The sequence below is a fragment of the Terrapene carolina genome, unplaced genomic scaffold, assembly GCF_002925995.2.
Source record: "Terrapene carolina triunguis isolate 2854851 unplaced genomic scaffold, T_m_triunguis-2.0 Scaffold35022, whole genome shotgun sequence".
NCBI lineage: Eukaryota > Metazoa > Chordata > Testudines > Emydidae > Terrapene > Terrapene triunguis.
Genome location: NW_020699373.1, coordinates 838,538 through 857,978, shown reverse-complemented (window position 1 = coordinate 857,978; position 19,441 = coordinate 838,538). Strand labels below are relative to the sequence as shown.

Genomic DNA, 19,441 nt, shown 5'->3' with positions numbered 1-19,441 from the left:
TCATTTTTACCATATAATTATAAAATAAATCAATTGGAATATAAATATTATATTTACATTTCAGTGTATAGTATATAGAAGAGTAGAAACAAGTCATTGTCTGCATGACATTTTAGTTTGTACTGACTTCACTAGTGCTTTTTATGTAGCCTGTTGTAAAAAAAAACCTAGGCAAATATCTAGATGAGTTGATGTACCCCCTGGAAGACCTCTGTGTAACCCCAGGGGTATGTGTGCCCCGGTTGAGAACCACAGGCTTACAGTAATACTACACGAAAAATTTAGGACTGGAACTAAAGACTATCATACCAACTGAAACTGCTTATGTGAACTGTGGCAAAAAAAATTATGTATGAAATAAAGTACCGATAAGTTATATACAAGATGGGGAAAAAATCTTCCAAAAAAGAGCTAAAGGCATTACAGATAATTCCAAATGCAAAACAAGTTTGCTAAACTAGCAAGCAATTAAGATATTAAGCATATCCTTGTCTTTAAGAAGGAGTTTACACACTGAAAAGCTGACTTTTGCTATATTATTACTCTTCAAAAAATGGCATCCTGAGGCGCCATGTTTCTTTTTTTGCCGATTAACATCTTTATCAATTTATCTCAGTTTTCTAATAATTAAATGATTTTTCTAATTGCCAGCCCTCAAAATGCAACTTTGAATCTGATAGATGGAGGAGGAGGGAGGAGGCATTTTCTGGCTTATGTGTCATTTGTCATAAGGTTTATTCAGGCCAAAATCTACCCTCAGTTACACATGTGCATTTCCACTGAAGACTATGTAAAGTGTAAATGAGGGCAGAATTTGTCTTTTCAGTTAGAACGTAGGCAATGACTTTGACACCCAAGTTTGAAAATGATTGGTTATGATTTCTATTGCGAATGCATGAATCACAACAGAATCCAAGCTCACTCTTCCATAGTTGTGCTGGCTTTGCAGGAATAAAAAGCAGTACACACTTCTTTGGTCAGAAAAATAATTAGCTATTATTCTCAATACACACAGGGAGCAGCTGTGGTAAGTAAGGTCATAATAATAATAACAACACAGATAATAATTTTTGCATAATCATTTTTTAAGAGTAGAACCGCATTCTAAATTAAAGTACTTTTCTTTTGTACAGCCACAGAAAAGGAGGAACTAGCCCATCAGGGAGTAAAAATAAAATGTACTTGTTTGTAAAACTTAGGCTCTGCAGATTTTTAGGTGCCACAAGGAAACATTGGAGCTATGGAGTTCAGAAAGCCATTTGGACTTATGATAACCTGTTGGATATGATAGCTAGGATTTGACTTCTAAGTTTTAAATAAGTAGATTGACAGCTAGCAGGAGATGTAAATTTGCCTGTATAGACTTTTAATAGCTTGTAATTGCCTACCATTAGTCCCCTCTGAAATAAACAGGACAAAATAGAAAGACAAGATGGGATAGGAGAAAAAAATCTTCTCTCCCACGCTGAAGAAATGTGTCAGAGTGAATAGTAATCCAATGTAACTATATATCTTCAGAGAACAAGAATAAAAGCAGAGTAATTAACTTTTTCTTGAAAAGATACCTGGTGTAATAAACGACCGCTCGGTGGATATTACAAAGCTCCAAGGACGTCTTTGAAAAATACCGATATAAGAAGTACAAAGGGAAATCATAGCAAATAATGACAAATCATTGTAAGTACGTAAGGAGCAATAGAATCATTTTAATGGGAAATACAAATTTGAATCAAGGTGCTGGGAGAATTGGACTATTCCTGACTTGGAAACAGGTTCTGTAATACCACTAGGTCTAACTTGCATTACTGTCATGATGGTGAGTCCAAGTCATATTGTTGTATAAATGTATGCAGAGAGCTCCATGTGGCTGCCTTACAACTCTCTTGGATAGGAACCAACTGGAGGCTGGTGATCGTTGCAATTTGCCTCCTACTAAATATGGCTTAAAGTGACTTTGGAGTTGTACTGTCGGCCTGCCAAAGCATAATGATGAGCCATGGAGTTCAGAAAGCCATTGGGACATATTTCTTTTTGACATGGATTTGTCCCATGTGTAATTGTATCAAATGAAGCAAAAAGACAGGTGGACACTCATCGGGACTTTGCCTGCTCTACAAAACAAAAAATGTATGACACCGTACTATCAGACTATGGAATAGTGCTTCACTTGGATGAGCATGAATACTGGGAAGAATATTGGCAGAGTAACTGAGTAATTATGGTGTAATTCCAATGCACATTTGGCTGGAATCTAGGGAGAGTCTGTAACATCACCTTGTCCTTGTGGGACTTTATGTAAAATAGATTAGAGTCCCTAAAGCCTTATGATGACTCACCACGTGAGCTGCAATTGCTGCCACAAAAAATAAAATTAACCATGTTAGAAATTCCACCTCACGGTTATGGTGCGGCTCAAAAGGAGATCTCGTCAGGTTTTTGAGACCAACATAGCTATCTCATGATATGAGGGTTGTCTAATGGAAGATTTTAGAAGAAATAAGCCCTTCAAAAATCTGAACCATACAAATTAACTTCCTTTCTCCAAACGCATGAAAGGCCAAAACAACTCCATAAGAGATGCTGTCTATAATCTAACTGACAGCTGCAGAAAGTAATCAAGCAGTTTTTGCACAGGACAAATCAAGTAATCCACTTGGGTCCTGAATTTTCTCCACTTCAATCTGCACAATTTCCTTGTAATCTCCTATGAAACTAGGAAAACTAAATACTGTAGAACAAGGAAGCCATGCCAACTGGTAAAACACTCCTAGGATGGGATGGAGAAAGGTTTCTTGGTTCTCAATGATTATATGTTGTGAGACACTCATCTCCAACATCTCTCTCCTCAAGGATTTCTCCTTGAAGTCCTTGTTTACCATCTTAAAGCTGGGATTCACTTAAAATGTAATGGGACGCCATTCAGGCAGTGAACCTTAACTCCGCCAGTTTTATTAGTTTGTGGCAGATATTTTCAATTTGTACTCAAGCAATGTCTGAAATTGTTTTGGAGGGGGGGAAAGGAGCAGGAAGGGTTGGCTTCTAGACAACTCCACAACAAAACAAAGGGAGCTACAACAAACAAAATACTAAACCAAAACCAGTACAATACTGCTAGTAATACTTGTAGGAATGAATCAAAGCCTCAAGATGTTGCATAAGCACAGCCCAAGGAATTTCACTGTAACCCATACATGGCACTTCTTTAGCCCAGAAAAAATGGTGCTCAGCAGTAGCAATGCAAACAGGAACCAAGCTGCATACGCAGATATCTGCAGCTTCTGATCTACTCCACAGATGAAAAAGCAACTAAAGAGAGGCAGTTACAGGCTGTGGAAACTGTGCAGGTTGCCTTGCTCTTGCTACTGGGGTGTGTTCTACAACATAGAACTATAAGCTAAGCCAAATCCAACTTGTCACATTGCATGATCATCGCACAGAGTGGGAATTTTTTACAGCACAGGTATTTTTGGAGAACAAAACATTTCAGTAGCATCTTTTATCCAATGATTTCAAAGTGCCCTACAAACATTAATTAAGATTCTTAACTTCACTGCGAAGTATGTATATTCTTATTCTCATTTTATATAGAGGAAATAGACACAGAGATGTTAGGCAACTTACACAAGATTACACAGTGATTCATTGACAAAGCAGTTTATAGAATCAAAAATTAACCGATTTCCAGATCCATCCTCTAACCTCTATATCAGGGGTGGCAAACTTTTTGGCCTGAGGGCCACATCTGGGAATAGAAATTTTATGGCGGGCCATGAATGCTCACAAAATTGGGGTTAGGGTGCGGAAGGGGGTGAGGCCTCTGGTTGGGGGTGTGGGCTCTGGGGTGGGGCCAAAAAATGAGGAGTTCAGGATGTGGGAGGGGGCTCCGGGCTGGGGCAGGGGAGTAGGATGCGGGGTCGGGGGATGAGGGCTCCGGCTGGGGGTGGGGGCTCGGGGGGGGGGTTGGGGATGAGGGATTTGGGGTGCAGGAGGGTGCTCTGGGCTGGGATCGAGAGGTTCGGAGGGTGGGAGAGGGATCAGGGCTGGGGCAGGGGGTTGGGGTGCGGGGAGAGGCTCAGGGGTGCAGGCTCCAGGCAGCATTTACCTCAAGTGGTTCCCAGAAGCAGCAGCATGTCCCTTCTCCAGCTCCTACGCGGAGGTGCGGCCAGGTGGCTCTGAATGCTGCGCCATCCGCAGGCACTGCCCCTGCAGCACCCATTGGCTGAGGTTCCCAGCCAATGGGAGCTGCAGGGGCAGCACTTGGAGCAGGGGCAGCGTGCAGAGCGGAGCCCCCTGGCTGCTCCTATGCTTACATGCCGCTGCTTCTGGGAGCTGTGTGGAGCGGCCCCCAACCCTGCTCCCCGGCTGGACTGCTGGAGAGGGGCAAGCCCCAGACCCACCTCCCCAGCGCGAGCTCGAGGGCCGTAGTTTGCCCACCCCTGCTCTAGATCCTGGTTCCTATCATGGTCCTTTGTACATGTCCAGAAGCAAACATAGAAAGCAGTGTGATTCTTAGAGAAGTAGCTTAGGAGTTAGAAGTTCTGGAAATGGGCATGGAGGAGTTAACAGGAGAAGTTACAAGCTGAGTGGAGTTGGAAAGGGCCAAGATTTTGTGTTTGCTGAGAATCTCATAAAGTTGTTCCTAATAAGCCTTTACAGTTTAGGAATAAATAGCCCACATTTTTTTCTTTTTTTGTCACTTGATATTCATTTTTGTTAAAATACCACATTCTCTCTACACAGTACACAAGGTAATTAAAAGTAAACTGAGATAGTTTATTAATCCTGTGTCTACTCTCTCTCTTAACACAGAAGTAACTTATGTAAATAAGCCTGGAGGTTTCTGACTCCTTAGAATTCTACAGTTTTAAACCTAGAGTGATAATATTGAAGAATAATTAACTAATTAAAAAGTGTAAATGTGCAGTACATTTTGTCAAAAATCTCAAAACCTGTAAATCAACTGCCATAGAAGTTAATGAACAACTAACAATGCTAAAGTGCAATAAAAATACGATGGTACAAACTCAAAAATATATTAAACATTTACTTGCAGGAAAATAGTCTGAATGATTGAAAAAAACAGGAGAGCTATTTTTGGGAGTGCTTATGGTATATGGTCAGTTTAATTCTATTGATGCAGTGAAGTTATCTTATAGGTATTTCACACTGCCCTCTCCCGTACTCAAGTTAGAAGGTCCACAGTAATGTGTGCTTCACATTTCCAGCATTCTTTATAGTACTTTACATTACAGGGCTCAAAATCCCTATTAATTCAGTGTCTCAGGGCAGGTATATTTTTTGAGGTCACTTTTTTTTCTTAACACATACCTGCTCAGTGGGTCACTTAACTCAGTTATTCAGGCAGAAAGAAGGAGAAAAAGGGAAGAGAATATCAAGGAAGGAAGTGGGGATGCAAATAAACCATGTCTGCAAAGAATAAATTGAGCAGGAGGCTAGAAAAATAACATAAAAGGAATGAGAGGACAGAGATAACACAAGAAGAGAGTGAAGAAAACAAGAAGAGAATGCTGCCATGGCTTGTAAAACAAAAGTACACATTTTCAGTTTAAAATAAAACAAAACAAACAAAAACAGCCTAGAAGAACAAACAAAAGCAAAACAGAAGGGGAAAAAAGAGTAGATTAAAAGGAGGAGAGGAAACATTGAGAAAGGGAAGTGGAGGGACAGAACAGGAGAAGGAAGCTGGAAAAATGGAACAGAAGAAGCGATAATATTGTGGCTGGCATGCAAAAACTCGTATAAAGGCCAGGAAATACAGGAGTTTCAGCTCAGAGAATTTCCTGGATTGCTGCCTTGTGTGTAGGGAAGAGTTTTACACTGCTCCCATCATTGTAGTATCTGACTGCAGGGGTCTGAGAGTGTGGCCCTCTTCACCTAGAAATACCTTGATATCAGCAGGGTTATTCCTGCAGATATTGAGATATGTAAAGAAAGCTGGGGTTATGTGAATGGAGGTCTTCTGCATTAGGTCCTCTTTCCCACAAGGCAGCGTGGCTCCCTCATCAGCATTATAGTACTCAGCAATTCCATTGCCAATTTTAGGAAAGATAGCCACTTACTTTGGCACTATTCTGCACTGCACCTCCTTGGTGCTCAGCTGCACCTACCCCTCACCCTTTTCCCTGTCCCAAGCCTTGTGGAGATCCAACTAAACAGTCATGACATAGACAGGCTTCCATGAGCTCCAAGACAGGCTGCTGCAGGACTATCGTTTTCTCTTGTTTGGCATTTCCAGGGCATTTAGCACTGTTTTCTACTTCTTCCATGTCTGACACTCCACAGAATTATAGGGCCTTAGGTGAGTGAAATGCATTGGTTTTAGACTTCATTTTCATTTACAAACTTTTTTAACATGGGGGCATACACAGAGGAAGGAGGGAAGTGATGATGCCAAAATGAGTGATTGAACTGGCGTCAAATTATTGCTGATGGTTAGGCAAGAAACTAATTTTAACAGGACACTTTATTACTATTACATTTTTGCATGTGTTTGATGTTCATGAAAGGTGTCAGACTGACAGCCTCAGAGTCTACTACTAAGCTACAGTATAGAACTGTAAGAATAATTTGTTTAAAAATTGCATGTTTTTCTCTGCATTTCAACCCTTCTATTAGAAACAGAACTAAAAAAAAAAAAATCCAACTCATTAGCTTTACAATAAGGTTTGTTGAACGTGTAATATAATATTTTCCCTTTTACATTTCTTTTAAAGATAGTCAGATATCTGATCTTCCTATAATTGTTCCTTTCTATGCATTCAAATGCTTTCTTAACTATAATGTTCCGTGGTGACTGTACATACACTTTAACTTTCATGTTAAGTAACATCCTTAGCTTAGAGTTAACAATGTGTTTTATACAGTAATTTTTTTTTTTAAATCTAGGAGTTTCCCCATAGTTATCTATGCCTCCTGGAATTCCCTGTCCTGTGGAGTCTCTGGTTCTCCCTGCAATGCTCCCAATCCCTACATAGTGGTTCTTCCTGCTCTGGGAAGCTAATAAAAGTAAGATCCTTTTTTCCTCCTCAGTAACTTTCCCCTCTCTGCAGAGTTTAGGAACACCCCTGGCCCTGACACCCAGCCGGAAGATTTTTTTTATGAGGTGTGCAAGATGAAGGATGCACCTGGAGTCTGCTCTGGCATGTGGATGAGGGGCTGGTTTGAGAAAATTAAAAAAGTGAGGGTTGTGTTTCAGGGAAAATGTAACTAGCGAGTTCTGTAGTGAATTAGCTGTGAATGGGGACCAGGCATGAGAGACATAGTTTACTGATGGGGCAACATAAATTAGGAGAGAACATCACAATTCAGTATATATGAATTTGTCCATGCTGAAGTCCAGCATTTGCAGGAGTCAAATCATTTAGAGAACATACATGGCTTGATCCTCCAGTCATTGATGTCAGGGGCAAAGCTCCCACTGATGTTAACGATGCAGGATCAGGGTCTTTCTACACAAACCTACTGGCATCTGCTCTAACATTTTCTATGTTGGCTTTTAATAGCTATATTTTTTTAAAATGTTGGCTATTCATGGTGAAAATGTTATCCATTTGTTTCAATGGCAGAAATATCATAATAGTGATGAAGAATTATAATTATTTTTGTTTTCATTTTTTTTATATTAACCTCTGCATGTTAAATGTACAAGTGTTAAAAACAAGGCAATTGTAAGTTACAGGGATATAAAAAGCATGTTAGATACCAGTCCTTATTCTTCAAAAGGGAATTATTTTAAAACTCCTTCAAACTCTTCCAAAGTGTTTACTTGTAACTTTCCACAAATATACAACAGCTCTCTAACAGCCGTGTGTTAAATTTGATTATGGCAAATATTTGCTTTAGTCAATGACAAACAGACTGAAACCCCAACTTTGAAAACTAAATGCAACCTTAACTATGGAGTTGCTGCTGACATCTTCATAATGTAAGATCAAGAGGCTTTTCCAAGCTGTATGGTGAAAGAACAGAACAACTGTAAACCATAAGAAATCAGGATGTCATCTGCCTGGATTTACTGTAGTTAAAGAAATGCAAGGAAAACAATACCCGAGAACACAGATTTAAGCTACTCTTTTAAACAAGTTGCAGCTTATTATACAACAAAGACAATACTTTCAACTGCTCACAGTTTAGAAAAAATAGTTATCCTTAGACAAAAAAGAATGAAATGTAGACTGCCATTCCATCCTAGCAGTCAAAAATCCCCTTTTCTGGACAAGTCACTCCTTAAAATATATATTTGAGCCACTGCTTTGAATAGTAAGTGATTTTCTAAGACATGATAGTCTCTCAGTTAGAGAGCTACAATATTTTACCCTGACCCCACTTATGTGAAACTGAACCACAGCCCACAATAAAAACAACTTGGGAGAGTTCTAATACATGCCATGGAAAAATCATCTTTTTGATGAAGAAAGAAAAAAGAAAGAAAAACCAAATATTTGTGGCCAACATCTTAATTGAATTGTTTTGTTTGGGATTAGTTAGATATTTAACCATGTCTGCTTGAGCTGCCGCAGTGGCTCTTGGGAATTGTAGTTTGCATGTCTTGTGCCATGCCATTATCCGCAGTGAGCTGGGATCCCTGGTTGGACTCTTACATGAGGCCCATAATCTCCTCTCTTGTTGAACCACTGAGATGCACCATAAAAGTCCCATAGCTGTGGTGCACCATAGGAGATGTAGTTTGGGCATAGAGTCTAGCCCATAAAGAAGATTGTGGGCATGAGGTACCCGAATTACTACTCCTATGATGCACCGTGGCAGCTCAGGAGGACATATTTTAATGAGAACCGAGCTGAACTTAACATTTAGATTATGGTTCCAAATCTAAAACTTTGTGTTTTTCAGGGTGTTCAGGTTTTTCATAAAAAGGTAAAGTTTTCAATGGAAGCAGAAAAAAATCGTTTATTAGAAAACCAAATTTTTCATTGAAAAAGTTTCAATTAAATTTTTGACCAGATCTACTCAGATGACCTATAAAGTGAGAAGTAAAAATCAAGATGCCTGTTTCTTTAGCACCATTTTGTCATATTCAACTTGAATATTTATTATGCTGGTGCTGAAAATAAAACCCTTCCAAATGTGTTTATTTTCAAAATCCTCAGAACATTTTCCTGCCTCCCAATGATCACAATGCACATAATAGGAAAAGGCTTTGAAGGAAACCAAGCTATCAAAATATTGAATGGCACTGCTGTCAATCAAACTCTAGGACACAAATGCTGGTCCCAGTGAAGTCAATTGGAGTTTTGTCTTTGACTTCCATGGGAGCATTATTTGGTCCATCAAGTGATAGCTTACACAACTGAAATAATTATTCATGTGTTTTTAAGTTCTATACAGAGAAAAACAAACAAACAAAAAACAACCCCAAACCCAGCCATCATTCCAGGTCCTGCTTCTTATGGCATTCTCTCTGTGTGTGTATATTTTTATATATACACACATGTACACACGAGAGAGAGAGAGAGAGAGAGAGAGAGAGATTCAAGCCACAAAATCCAGATCCTAATTTGAATACTCCAGTTTTTAGAGGAGGGAGGATATGTATCTGAAGTTTTCATTAATCTCATTACAAAGATGGACCATTCACTAAATTTGGATCCAGATCGAGGTTCAGATTTAAAGCTTTCCTAAAGTTTGGTGCTGCTATAAGCTGGAGTGCACTGGCGCTGGAACAATTTGTATAGTGGGGGTTCCCAAAGCCATTGAACAAAACTGTAAACCCTGTATATGATGGAAAATACTTCAAGTTAGGAGGTGCTGCTGTACCCCAGCATCCCTACTTGCAGCACCCCTGCTGGAGTGCTGTACTAGGTCCAACTTCCCTACCCCTATCCTGTTGGATACATACAAATATCAATCATCAATCAATTAGAAATGCTAATGAATAAACTTCTAATTTTCAATAATTTTAAAAACTGAACACACATTTCCCCAGTACACAGTACTTGCAGAAATTCAAAATGTTCACATGCTTCTATGCATTTTCCATCAGGCTCATGCTTTGAAAAGCCTCTCCTCTCTCAAAACTGTTGTTTTTATGAGACAGTGTAAAAATAAAATGTCAGGTCAAGTCAGTTCGCAAAGTGAAAACACTGGCATTGAGAATCACTCCAATAGCATCATCATTATCAGGACTTCTTCATGTTACAGCAGCAAGAAGAAACAGCACAGGAGGGCATGTTAAGTGATCCAGTTTTAACAACACAAGGATGCCAGAAATGTTTAAATACATGGAGAACTCCTCAGGTGACTATGCTCAGTAACATAACTTGGGTCATTCCAACTGGACCACAGCAGGAAATAGTTGCTCCGTTGAAGTTAATGACAAACTCCTACTGACCTCAAACAGAGCAGAACCAGGCCCTTACTGAACAAAATGGATGAACAGCTTGTTGTGTCTCCATCTAATACAATCTATCACACTAAGAGCTAGAAAGGGGAAAGCAATATGGCAATCTAAAGACAAGCCTCTGAAAAATGTCACAAATATATCAAAAGCCAGAATTAGTATTCACTATCTAAATATACATACAAATATCAATCATCAATCAATTAGAAATGCTAATGAATAAACTTCTAATTTTAAATAATTTTAAAAACTGAACACACATTTCCCCAGTACACAGTACTTGCAGAAATTCCAAGACAACGGATCAAATTCTGTTCTCCATTTACACACATGTAACTCCACAGAAGTCAATGGATTTGCATGCAGGTAAACAATGGCAGAGTTTGATCCAATGCCTTGAGTTATATTTTGGAGACATGTTTTTCAAAAGTTGAGGGACCTTGAACTTCTACCACAAGAAACTTTGCTAGTGCTAAAAAATTCAACTGACTTACAAGTAGCATTCTATATTTCTAGGTGACCACTGAACTATGGCATATTTCACACATCTTGTTCTAGGACAGTAAACAATAGGGAGTTTTTATTCCATAGAGCTACAATAAAATAATTTCTGCAGTTTAGCACGACCAGCATTTGTGGCTTTTGATTTCATAAATATTCTTTGCATTCACTGAGCTTGCTAATGATTTGATAATAAAATTAACTCATAGACCTAAAGGTCCTGTACACAAACAAAACCTACCTGCAAATATAAAACAAAGAAATAGTAACCTTGTTTTACCTAGAACGGTGGTGCTTTCCGTTGATGAGTGGGGAAGGGAGGTTTATAAATCAGAAGTGTGAGGATGTGCTTCTGTGTGCATATACACTGTTTTAATGATTTTAAACATTTTCAACACACAGAGATATAAGTATGTGTATACGTATGTGCGTGTATGTGTGGTATATACGTATTTTACATTTCCAAATCAATGTTAACAAAAATGATCTAACATATGATGCCCCGTATACAATCTAAATTAAAATCAACTCCACAGAATATTCAAGGACAAGGCCACTAAAATGCCAGCTAATAACTGCTGGACAAACATAGTGTGGTACTTAGCATTAGAGGTCCTGTCGTAGCCAAGCAGTGGCCACCACATTTAGCTTTCTCCACAGTCTCACTTAGAATACTGTTGCTTTGGTAGAGTTGTTCGAGATTTATACATTGCTGAAAAAGGGAATGGAAGATTTGACGATAAAGACAATTTCCTCCATTTTAATGACTGCAAGGGCTGAAAGATGGTTTATGAATGATGCCTTTTAATGGGCAACATTTTGGAAGATCAAAAGAAAACTTTGGACATCTCTTGGGAGTATTTATTTCCCAACATTCACTCACTCAAATACTGTCTGCCCAATTTCTACATGTATGTAATTTATTCCACCATATTGCAGTCTTACCTCCTGTCTGAGTGATGACTTGAATGTCAGTAGAGAGGGGTCCATCCCCGACAGAAGTAAAAGCAAGAACCTTCACAGAATATGTTTTCTGTGGTACTAAATTTCCAATAGTGGTGATATGGCTGTCAGCCACATTGTGTTTCATCCAGCTGTTGACATGTTGGGTGGGGTCCATGGTGTAATAAACTCTGTATCCTTGAATTTGGCCATTTGGTTCCTCAGGTTCTTCCCATTGTACCAAAATTGTAGTTGAGCTCAACATACGAGCCTGTACACTGCGAGGTGCACTAGATGGTGCTTGTTCTGAGGTCCTTGTTGACACTGGCTCACTGGGTGGGCCCCGTCCAATATTATTTACAGCAACTACCCTGAATTCATATTCTGAATATGGGCTTAGACCTGCAACACTGTAGCGTGTTGTAGCCACCCCATCAATTTCTTTATACAGTTCCTCAGAGTTTTTAGGTTTATGTTGGATTATGTAGTAAGAGACTGGCTCAGGGTTCCCAGAATCCCAAGTCAACGTTATGCTTGTTGCTGTGCTTTCCGTCACCACAGGAGTTCCTGGAGGTTTGGGTAAGGCTAAAAATAATACCATAAAATTAAGTTAATAACCAGTACATAGCAATCCTTCTTTACTCTTAAAGTGTGATATGAAATCAAACAAAGCAAATCATGACATTAAGCGGGTTGCAATGTAGTTGCTTTGGGCAGGAGCTACATCCCCTATTTAGAATTCAACTCTTTCATAGGAAATCCAATTGTTTAGTACTGTTATTTATTCCGGAAACTTAACAGAGAACACAGAAATATCTCAAATCCCCCATTAAAAAAGGTCTTTTGATACATGGCACAATAATGATTTTTACCATAGATCCACTAAGCATCTGCACAAGAACAGCCTTGCAGAGAGAGAGCATGCACTGTTAAGGCTCGATTTTCAGAGGTACTCGATACCTTCGGCTTCTAATGAACTTAACAGGAGTTGCAGACAACCAATAACTCTGAAAATCAGCCATCAACTTTTTAACCATTGCTGCTTTTGAAAAGTATACGGCCCTTGATTTAGCTAGAATGAAGGTAGCAAAAAACAGTAATGAAAGGAGAGGTTTGCTTATCTACTAATATGATTGCTGCCTGAATCGGTAGTTTATAATTTTAGTAATGCAGGAGTAGGCCAGATAGATGGACTAAATTCAAAAGAACATTGCAAACAAGAACATGTTTTGAAGTGCAACTATACAATAAGGGCGGATCCTGTAAGGAACTGAACTGATCTCTGCCTGCAGTCAGTACGAGAGTAGGGGAATCAACACCTCACGGTGCATGCTCAGTACTTCGGTACTGGATCTTATGTTCTGTGAAGTGAGTTTAGGCACATCCTTGAACTGCACCACCCCAGGAGGCCTTCCAGTCACAATTCTTGCTTCCTCCTTGCTCTGTGTGGAATGTCAACATCAGCAGCTAACTATAACACACTTGCTCCAGTTGGATTGGCCAGTGAGTGGGGAGCAGAGCTAAGATTCTGCCCCACCTCTCTCCATTGTGTTTACATATCCTGAAGACGGAGTAAGTAGGTATACAGCACTTACTTATTGCTGCGTGCCTGGATTCAAGGTCCAGGTAGACCATACAGGGTTTTAAGGGGGTTGTTGTCATTTGCTTTTACTCTCTTGCACAGGCATGTACTCCAAGTCACAGTCGAGCCCTAAATAATTTTCTGTGGCTATTCTTAAAGCCAGGGCTGGTGCTTCCATTTAGGCGACCTAGGCGGTTGCCTAGGGCACCAGGATTTGGGGAGGGTGGCATTTTGCCACCCTCGTCAGCAATTCGGCGGCGGGGGGTCCTTCCGCGCTCCGGGTCTTCGGCGGCAATTCTGCAGTGGGTCCTTCACTTGCTCCGGGACCCGCCGCCGAAGTGCCCCGTAGACCGGGAGCGCGGAAGGACCCCCGCCACCGAATTGCCGCCGCCGACCGGGAGTGCAGAAGGACCCCGCCTAGGGCGCCAAAAACCCTGGCGCCGCTCCTGCTTAAAGCCTATTTTGCCCTCCAAATTACTGCTTACTGCCACACCTTTTCAGAACTTAAGAAGTCTGTTAAACAATTATCTGCAAAGACAATTATGGAACCAGTTTCACTTAGCTGCATACTGAAGCACAAATGTATTGTAAATTGTGGAAAAGTGGGCAGCATTAATTGTATTCATCTCTGTTACCTGTATTGCTTGTGCAGAGTCTACCCCTGGTGGAAACACATCAGCCTACCAAAGCTCCCGCCCATACCCTATGCTTCTGTTTCTTACTTTTTGTCCCATTCACATTGCACTTTTGTTTATACAGAAAAAGAAAAGTCGTTATTGCTAAGAAAAACCTGCTATTTGCAGATGACAAAATAACAATGTTTGTTTTCGGGCTTCCTTTTCTCTTTCAATAAATGAGATTATGCACTGTGTAGGAGAATGCAGAGGGAGCTTTTACTGCCCAGGAAACACGCCCAGAAGTTAGCCGTAGTCTAGATCTACATTTTCTTTTGGACTGCCCAATGAAATCTTAGCGTTACCCATGGGCTAGCTCTATCAGCAGGCACCGGGGCAGGACACAATACGTTGCATTAAGAAGCAATAGAGTTGGCCCTGCTCTTAGAACCAACCCTAAATCATTCTGCTCTGCATATATCTCAGGGCATCACCACTTGGGCATTTGAGTTGCACAACCCGTGTGACATGGAGATAGGGTTACCATGCGTCCGGGTTTTCTTGGACATTACCTTTTTTTTTTTGGTAGTCCACTCTCCATCTGGGTGGATTTTTGAAATAAGAGTCAAAGTCTGGGGTTATTGCAGAGCAGACATTATAGCTCAGAATGAGCCCCGATTGGTCTGCTTCCCAACTGGTCCCTTCCTGCATCCCCAGCTGATTGGTCCATTCCCCTGAAGCCCTGATTCCCAGGCCTTTGAGGGGGCCTTGCAGGGAGGCGCTGACTGACAGCTGGTGCTAGGTCCTGGGCTAGCACTTGCCACGGGGGCAGCGAACGACACTGCCCCCCACCTCCACTGAGTACTCCTGCCACAGATATGCCGTCCAGCACCCCCCAGATACCCCTCCCAATACATACACACCTCTCCAGGACCCCCACAAAATATTCCCTCCAGGACCCCCAACTCTACCCCACCTCCAATGCTCCCTTCTCCCCCAGCATCCTCTTTTTGGGAACCTGAAATATGGTAATCCTACATGGAACCCCTTGGCAAAGGGTCCCCTGTTCTTTGCAAACAACTCTCACTTCAGACCAGACAAACTCACACACCAAACACGTCTTAAGGACATTTGGCCATAAAGAGTAACATATAAGGTACCGACAGAAAGCTTGCAACTTGTGAAGATTCTTGATCGTTGTGAGATGTACAGACAGGTAATATTTAAGGAATAATGTATTAATATTGAAAATGTGCTTTATGGACTTGGAGTAGAAATTAGTCATCAGGAGATAATGTGTCTTGGTGATGGCCCATTTGGGTAAGGTGTTATAATGCAAAGCTCAATTGTTTAGCCATGTGCAATACTAAGACTTTGAATGGTAAACCTTAAGAGGCAACTATCAATACCACTTGAAGATAAAAAAAAGGAGCTTTACAACAAGGGGTTTGCCCTGTCTGTGATATAGAAACAAAAGGCTGTTTGCAGTATAATGCAGAGGAGGGAGAAGCACTATCCATTCACTGACAAAACCACCTGTGGACGGGGAGTGCTTTAATGAGCATGTGGATCTTGATTCTTGAGAAACCATCCCGTTGTGCAACAGACTGAATGTTGGGGGGAGGGAGCGAAATCTACTTTATTAGACCAGAAAAGGTAACTATTGATAAGTATAGGCCCAGGTTCACAGCTTATGATTTATTTTTGTATTGTAAACATTTATTTGCACCAGACTCTCTCGTTTCTAGATGAAATTTTATTCTTTCTTAAATAAATCTGCTTTTGTTTTATTGTAAGTGCTCACAGCAGTGGCGGTTTAAGGTAAAACTGGGATACACAGCATCCTTGGGTGCAGAGGGTTTTTGGTGAGTAGTCAGTGACAGGACTGGATATCACAGGAGAATGAATCAAAGGGACTCATGTATTGGGGTGCACCTACTGTTAATCTACAAGGCAAAGGTAGGGCTTGCATAGCCCAGAGGAGAGTGTTTGAGTGGTTGAAAGGCTGGTGGTGTCAGGGAGCACCAAAGAAAGACTTCATCTCACTGGACGCAGTGGGTAACAAGGTGACTTACAGTGCTGGGTGCCGAGTACAGTTACCCTACCTAAACACACTTCCACTACTTGGAGCCAATACAGATCATCTTCTTCTTTAAGGAAGTGATCAATATTGAACAACTTTGTCAGAAAAACAAAGAACAAGTCATGTCTACGTATATACAGATTATATATGTAAAGTACCTTTGACAGTTATCTGTGCTATTGCTTCTATAACACCAAGGGTGGACATAGCAACACAAGTGTAGTTTGCAGACTGCCTGACATCATTAAGCTCAAGGACATTCCTCCCTATTGGCATATCATCTTCGGGCGTCAGATCTTCAGCCCCCAGCATCCATTTCACATATGGCATTGGTGACCCCACGGCAACACAGGTGATGTTAACACTCCCTCCTGGCATGATCTCATGATTGGTAGGTGGGATAGAGAACCTTGGTGGGACCCGGCGAACTGGAACAAAACACAAAAAAAGTAATAACATATACAAAAAGGGAAAATGAGTTTTGCATATAGACTACATGCACTGTACAGACACAATGTAACATTTTAAACATGTTATTCAATTTGCCAAAAAATAAAATATACAGACTACACAAGTATAGTGTCTGCACAAAAAGTAAATTATTCTATATTTACTTGTTGATATCATTAGACACATTCATACAAAAGTTGATTCAGACCTACTAGGGGCCCACAATTGACTAACTATATACTAACAATACACAAACACCATGCAAAAGATACACACACACATATATATATATATATGCATGTAGTTTGTATGCATATATACATATATTTATATATAATATGCACAGAAGAAAACTGGAGGGTTAACAGCATGCTTGAGTTGAGTACCAAAACCAACTTCAATGCTGCGTACTTCCAGTTGATGTGAATAAATGTGCTGGACCACATTGTCACATCACAGCCCTGGAACACATCACCTACAGTACACTGAAAGTGCAATTTGATTTGCTTTCAGACTCAAAGTGGATGCAGCCTCAAGACCTCACACTAACACTGAAACAAACATAGAAAAATATATATAGTCACAGGAGAAGAAACAAGGCAAAGCCAGTATGAGTACTGGATTTGGTCATGCAGGCAAGCAAATGACAGAATCTGTAGAGAATCATGCTCAGGAAAATGTTGGAGAATCAAAATTACAGAAAGAAACAAAATTGCTAAAACCAAAAAGGAAAACTTATTGGGAGAAAGAATAAAACTAAAAACTGGGGGTTGGATGGGTTGACAGAAACAGGAATTTAAAGGAGGATAGGGTTGGAGGGAGGAGGATATTAGATTAAGCTCAGGTTGTTATGAAGCATCTATAAGGTGGGGCCACTGGGGAAAGAGCAGAACATTTAACATTCAGGGTTCTACTGTGTTTGCATGTAAGGAAAGCAAAGTAAGCTACTAGGATTAGTCATATTAGAGGTTTTCTATATTCAAAATGAGGGGCAGCTGATTGAAAACACATAGCAGGACATCGCATTAACAGAATAGTTATTAGTTAAGCAAACACAACACCGAGAAAAAATTACCAGGCAACAATAAATCAGTGTTCCTGCTTCAGATATTCTCTGTGTGTGCGCACATGTGTGTGGGAGGAGGCAGAGGGAGAAGTGACAGAGAGGTAGGTTTGTATTTAGGCCTTTAATTGGACAAAGTACTCTGCACTGTATTTATTTGAGGTTGATGAACCAGAAGCTAATCGTAAAACATTTTTTTTAATTCAGCAAAAAAACAAAAAATAAAATAACAGACTATGAGTAACAGAAGAAACATTGTATTAGTTTGAAACCTTTCTGCTGGATTTAGTTAAATTTTGGTGAACTACTATTGACTCAAGAGGGGCTTACTGCGATGGCCTCGTGAGTGAATGACAGGCATGGGGAAACAAGCAAAGAGCATAACATGCCTTCAGCAGCCAATTCAGAGGCCACACACAAAGCAAGAAGCAGGCAAGGTGGAATTTGTAGTATCAAACGGAATAGTTTTAAACAGAGGGGAGTTTAGTTTTCATGCTTGGGCTGCTTAGAGAAGCAATTGCAGGGAAATCATTCTTGAACAGCAGGCATCAATATAAACAAGAAATTAAAGGAAAAGAAAAAAGCAGGAACACTGACCAAGTTTACCAGACCTTAGTGTTAAAAGTTACAGGTTGCCATGCACCCAAGTTCATTCTCATCATGCACAACAGTTAGATATCAGCACGCATCAAAAGCCATGACCAGGGCATTCTCTGCTTAAACATAACATTAACTTAAAAAAGGCCACAATGCAGCTACATTCATTTCATTTGTATTCTTTGTTATTGGTTTAATTAATAGTTTTGTAAGGTGGGTAAAAAGTAAAAAACACACCAACCTTCTCGCAGCTCTGAGGGATGTAGGGGGTTTGATGCAGAACACAATGAAATGAGGAAAGGAGAAAAACAAGGGAAACACAGAGAGAGTAAAAAGGCCATATCAAGGCTTTCAACTGCTACTTGAACATCTTTATTTGCTCTAATTAAACCTTCCTATGTCAGCTTGAAAAGTTAGCAATTTCTCGCCGCTATTACGGTGTTAGAAACAATAGCTAGCATCATTTTGAAATTTTCCTCTGGATTAAAAAAGGTACACATGCTTCATGCAGTACAGGAAAGTCAGTATTTTTTTGAGGGCGGGAAAAAGGATCAAACAACTTTCTAAGGATGCCATGAATCTTTTCTTGGGCCAAAAAACCACCCAAAACAAAACAAAAAAGAAAACAAAAAAGGTTGATTGAAACATTACTTCTAACAAAAATTTCAAGATTAAGCTAGATATTTTTGGTAAGATCACCCGCACTACAGTAACGAGCTTAAAGCTGTTTCAGCTTTCACATCTATTTTCCACACCCCACCCCTAGTTTGTAGACATATATATATATATATATGTAAACATATATATATATATATATACACACACACACATATATATATATATAAAATATGTATATAGGTATTGATGTATAGGCCTTATATTGTACAGAAAGCTACATGAACCAGCTGTTAGAAATACTGTCAAAGAGGAACTACTTCTTTCTGTTTGAAATCAAAAGAACACTTTCACAGATTTTAAAATTAATCATTTCTATTACTTTACAGGGAAATATGAATGTATCCTCATAATTCATACCTGTCATATAGACAAGCAATTCATTTTTAAGGTACAGCCAGTTTCATTACTGCAGTGGAAGGGATTACACTTTTCCGATAATGTTTAAATAATATATATATAGAGATATGTGTGTGTGTGTGCGCGCACCTCCCCACAAATTTTTATATATATATATATATGTATGTATGTAAAGAAGAAATAGAAAAGGAAGAAG

At 39.9% G+C, this 19,441-nt stretch overlaps 1 protein-coding gene across 1 annotated transcript in view; it reads right to left on the bottom strand.

The window, feature by feature from the left end:
- LOC113405291 (receptor-type tyrosine-protein phosphatase delta) overlaps positions 1–16,470 on the bottom strand; it is a 173,087-nt gene extending 156,617 nt beyond the window's left edge. The window contains exons 1-2 of the mRNA XM_029914316.1: positions 16,259–16,470; positions 11,825–12,406 (exon numbers count right to left, since the gene is read on the bottom strand). Of these exons, the coding sequence (XP_029770176.1) occupies positions 11,825–12,406; positions 16,259–16,430 (754 nt within the window). The 5' untranslated portion in view covers positions 16,431–16,470. The remainder of the gene's footprint in view (positions 1–11,824; positions 12,407–16,258) is intronic.
- Positions 16,471–19,441: the final 2,971 nt, after the last annotated feature.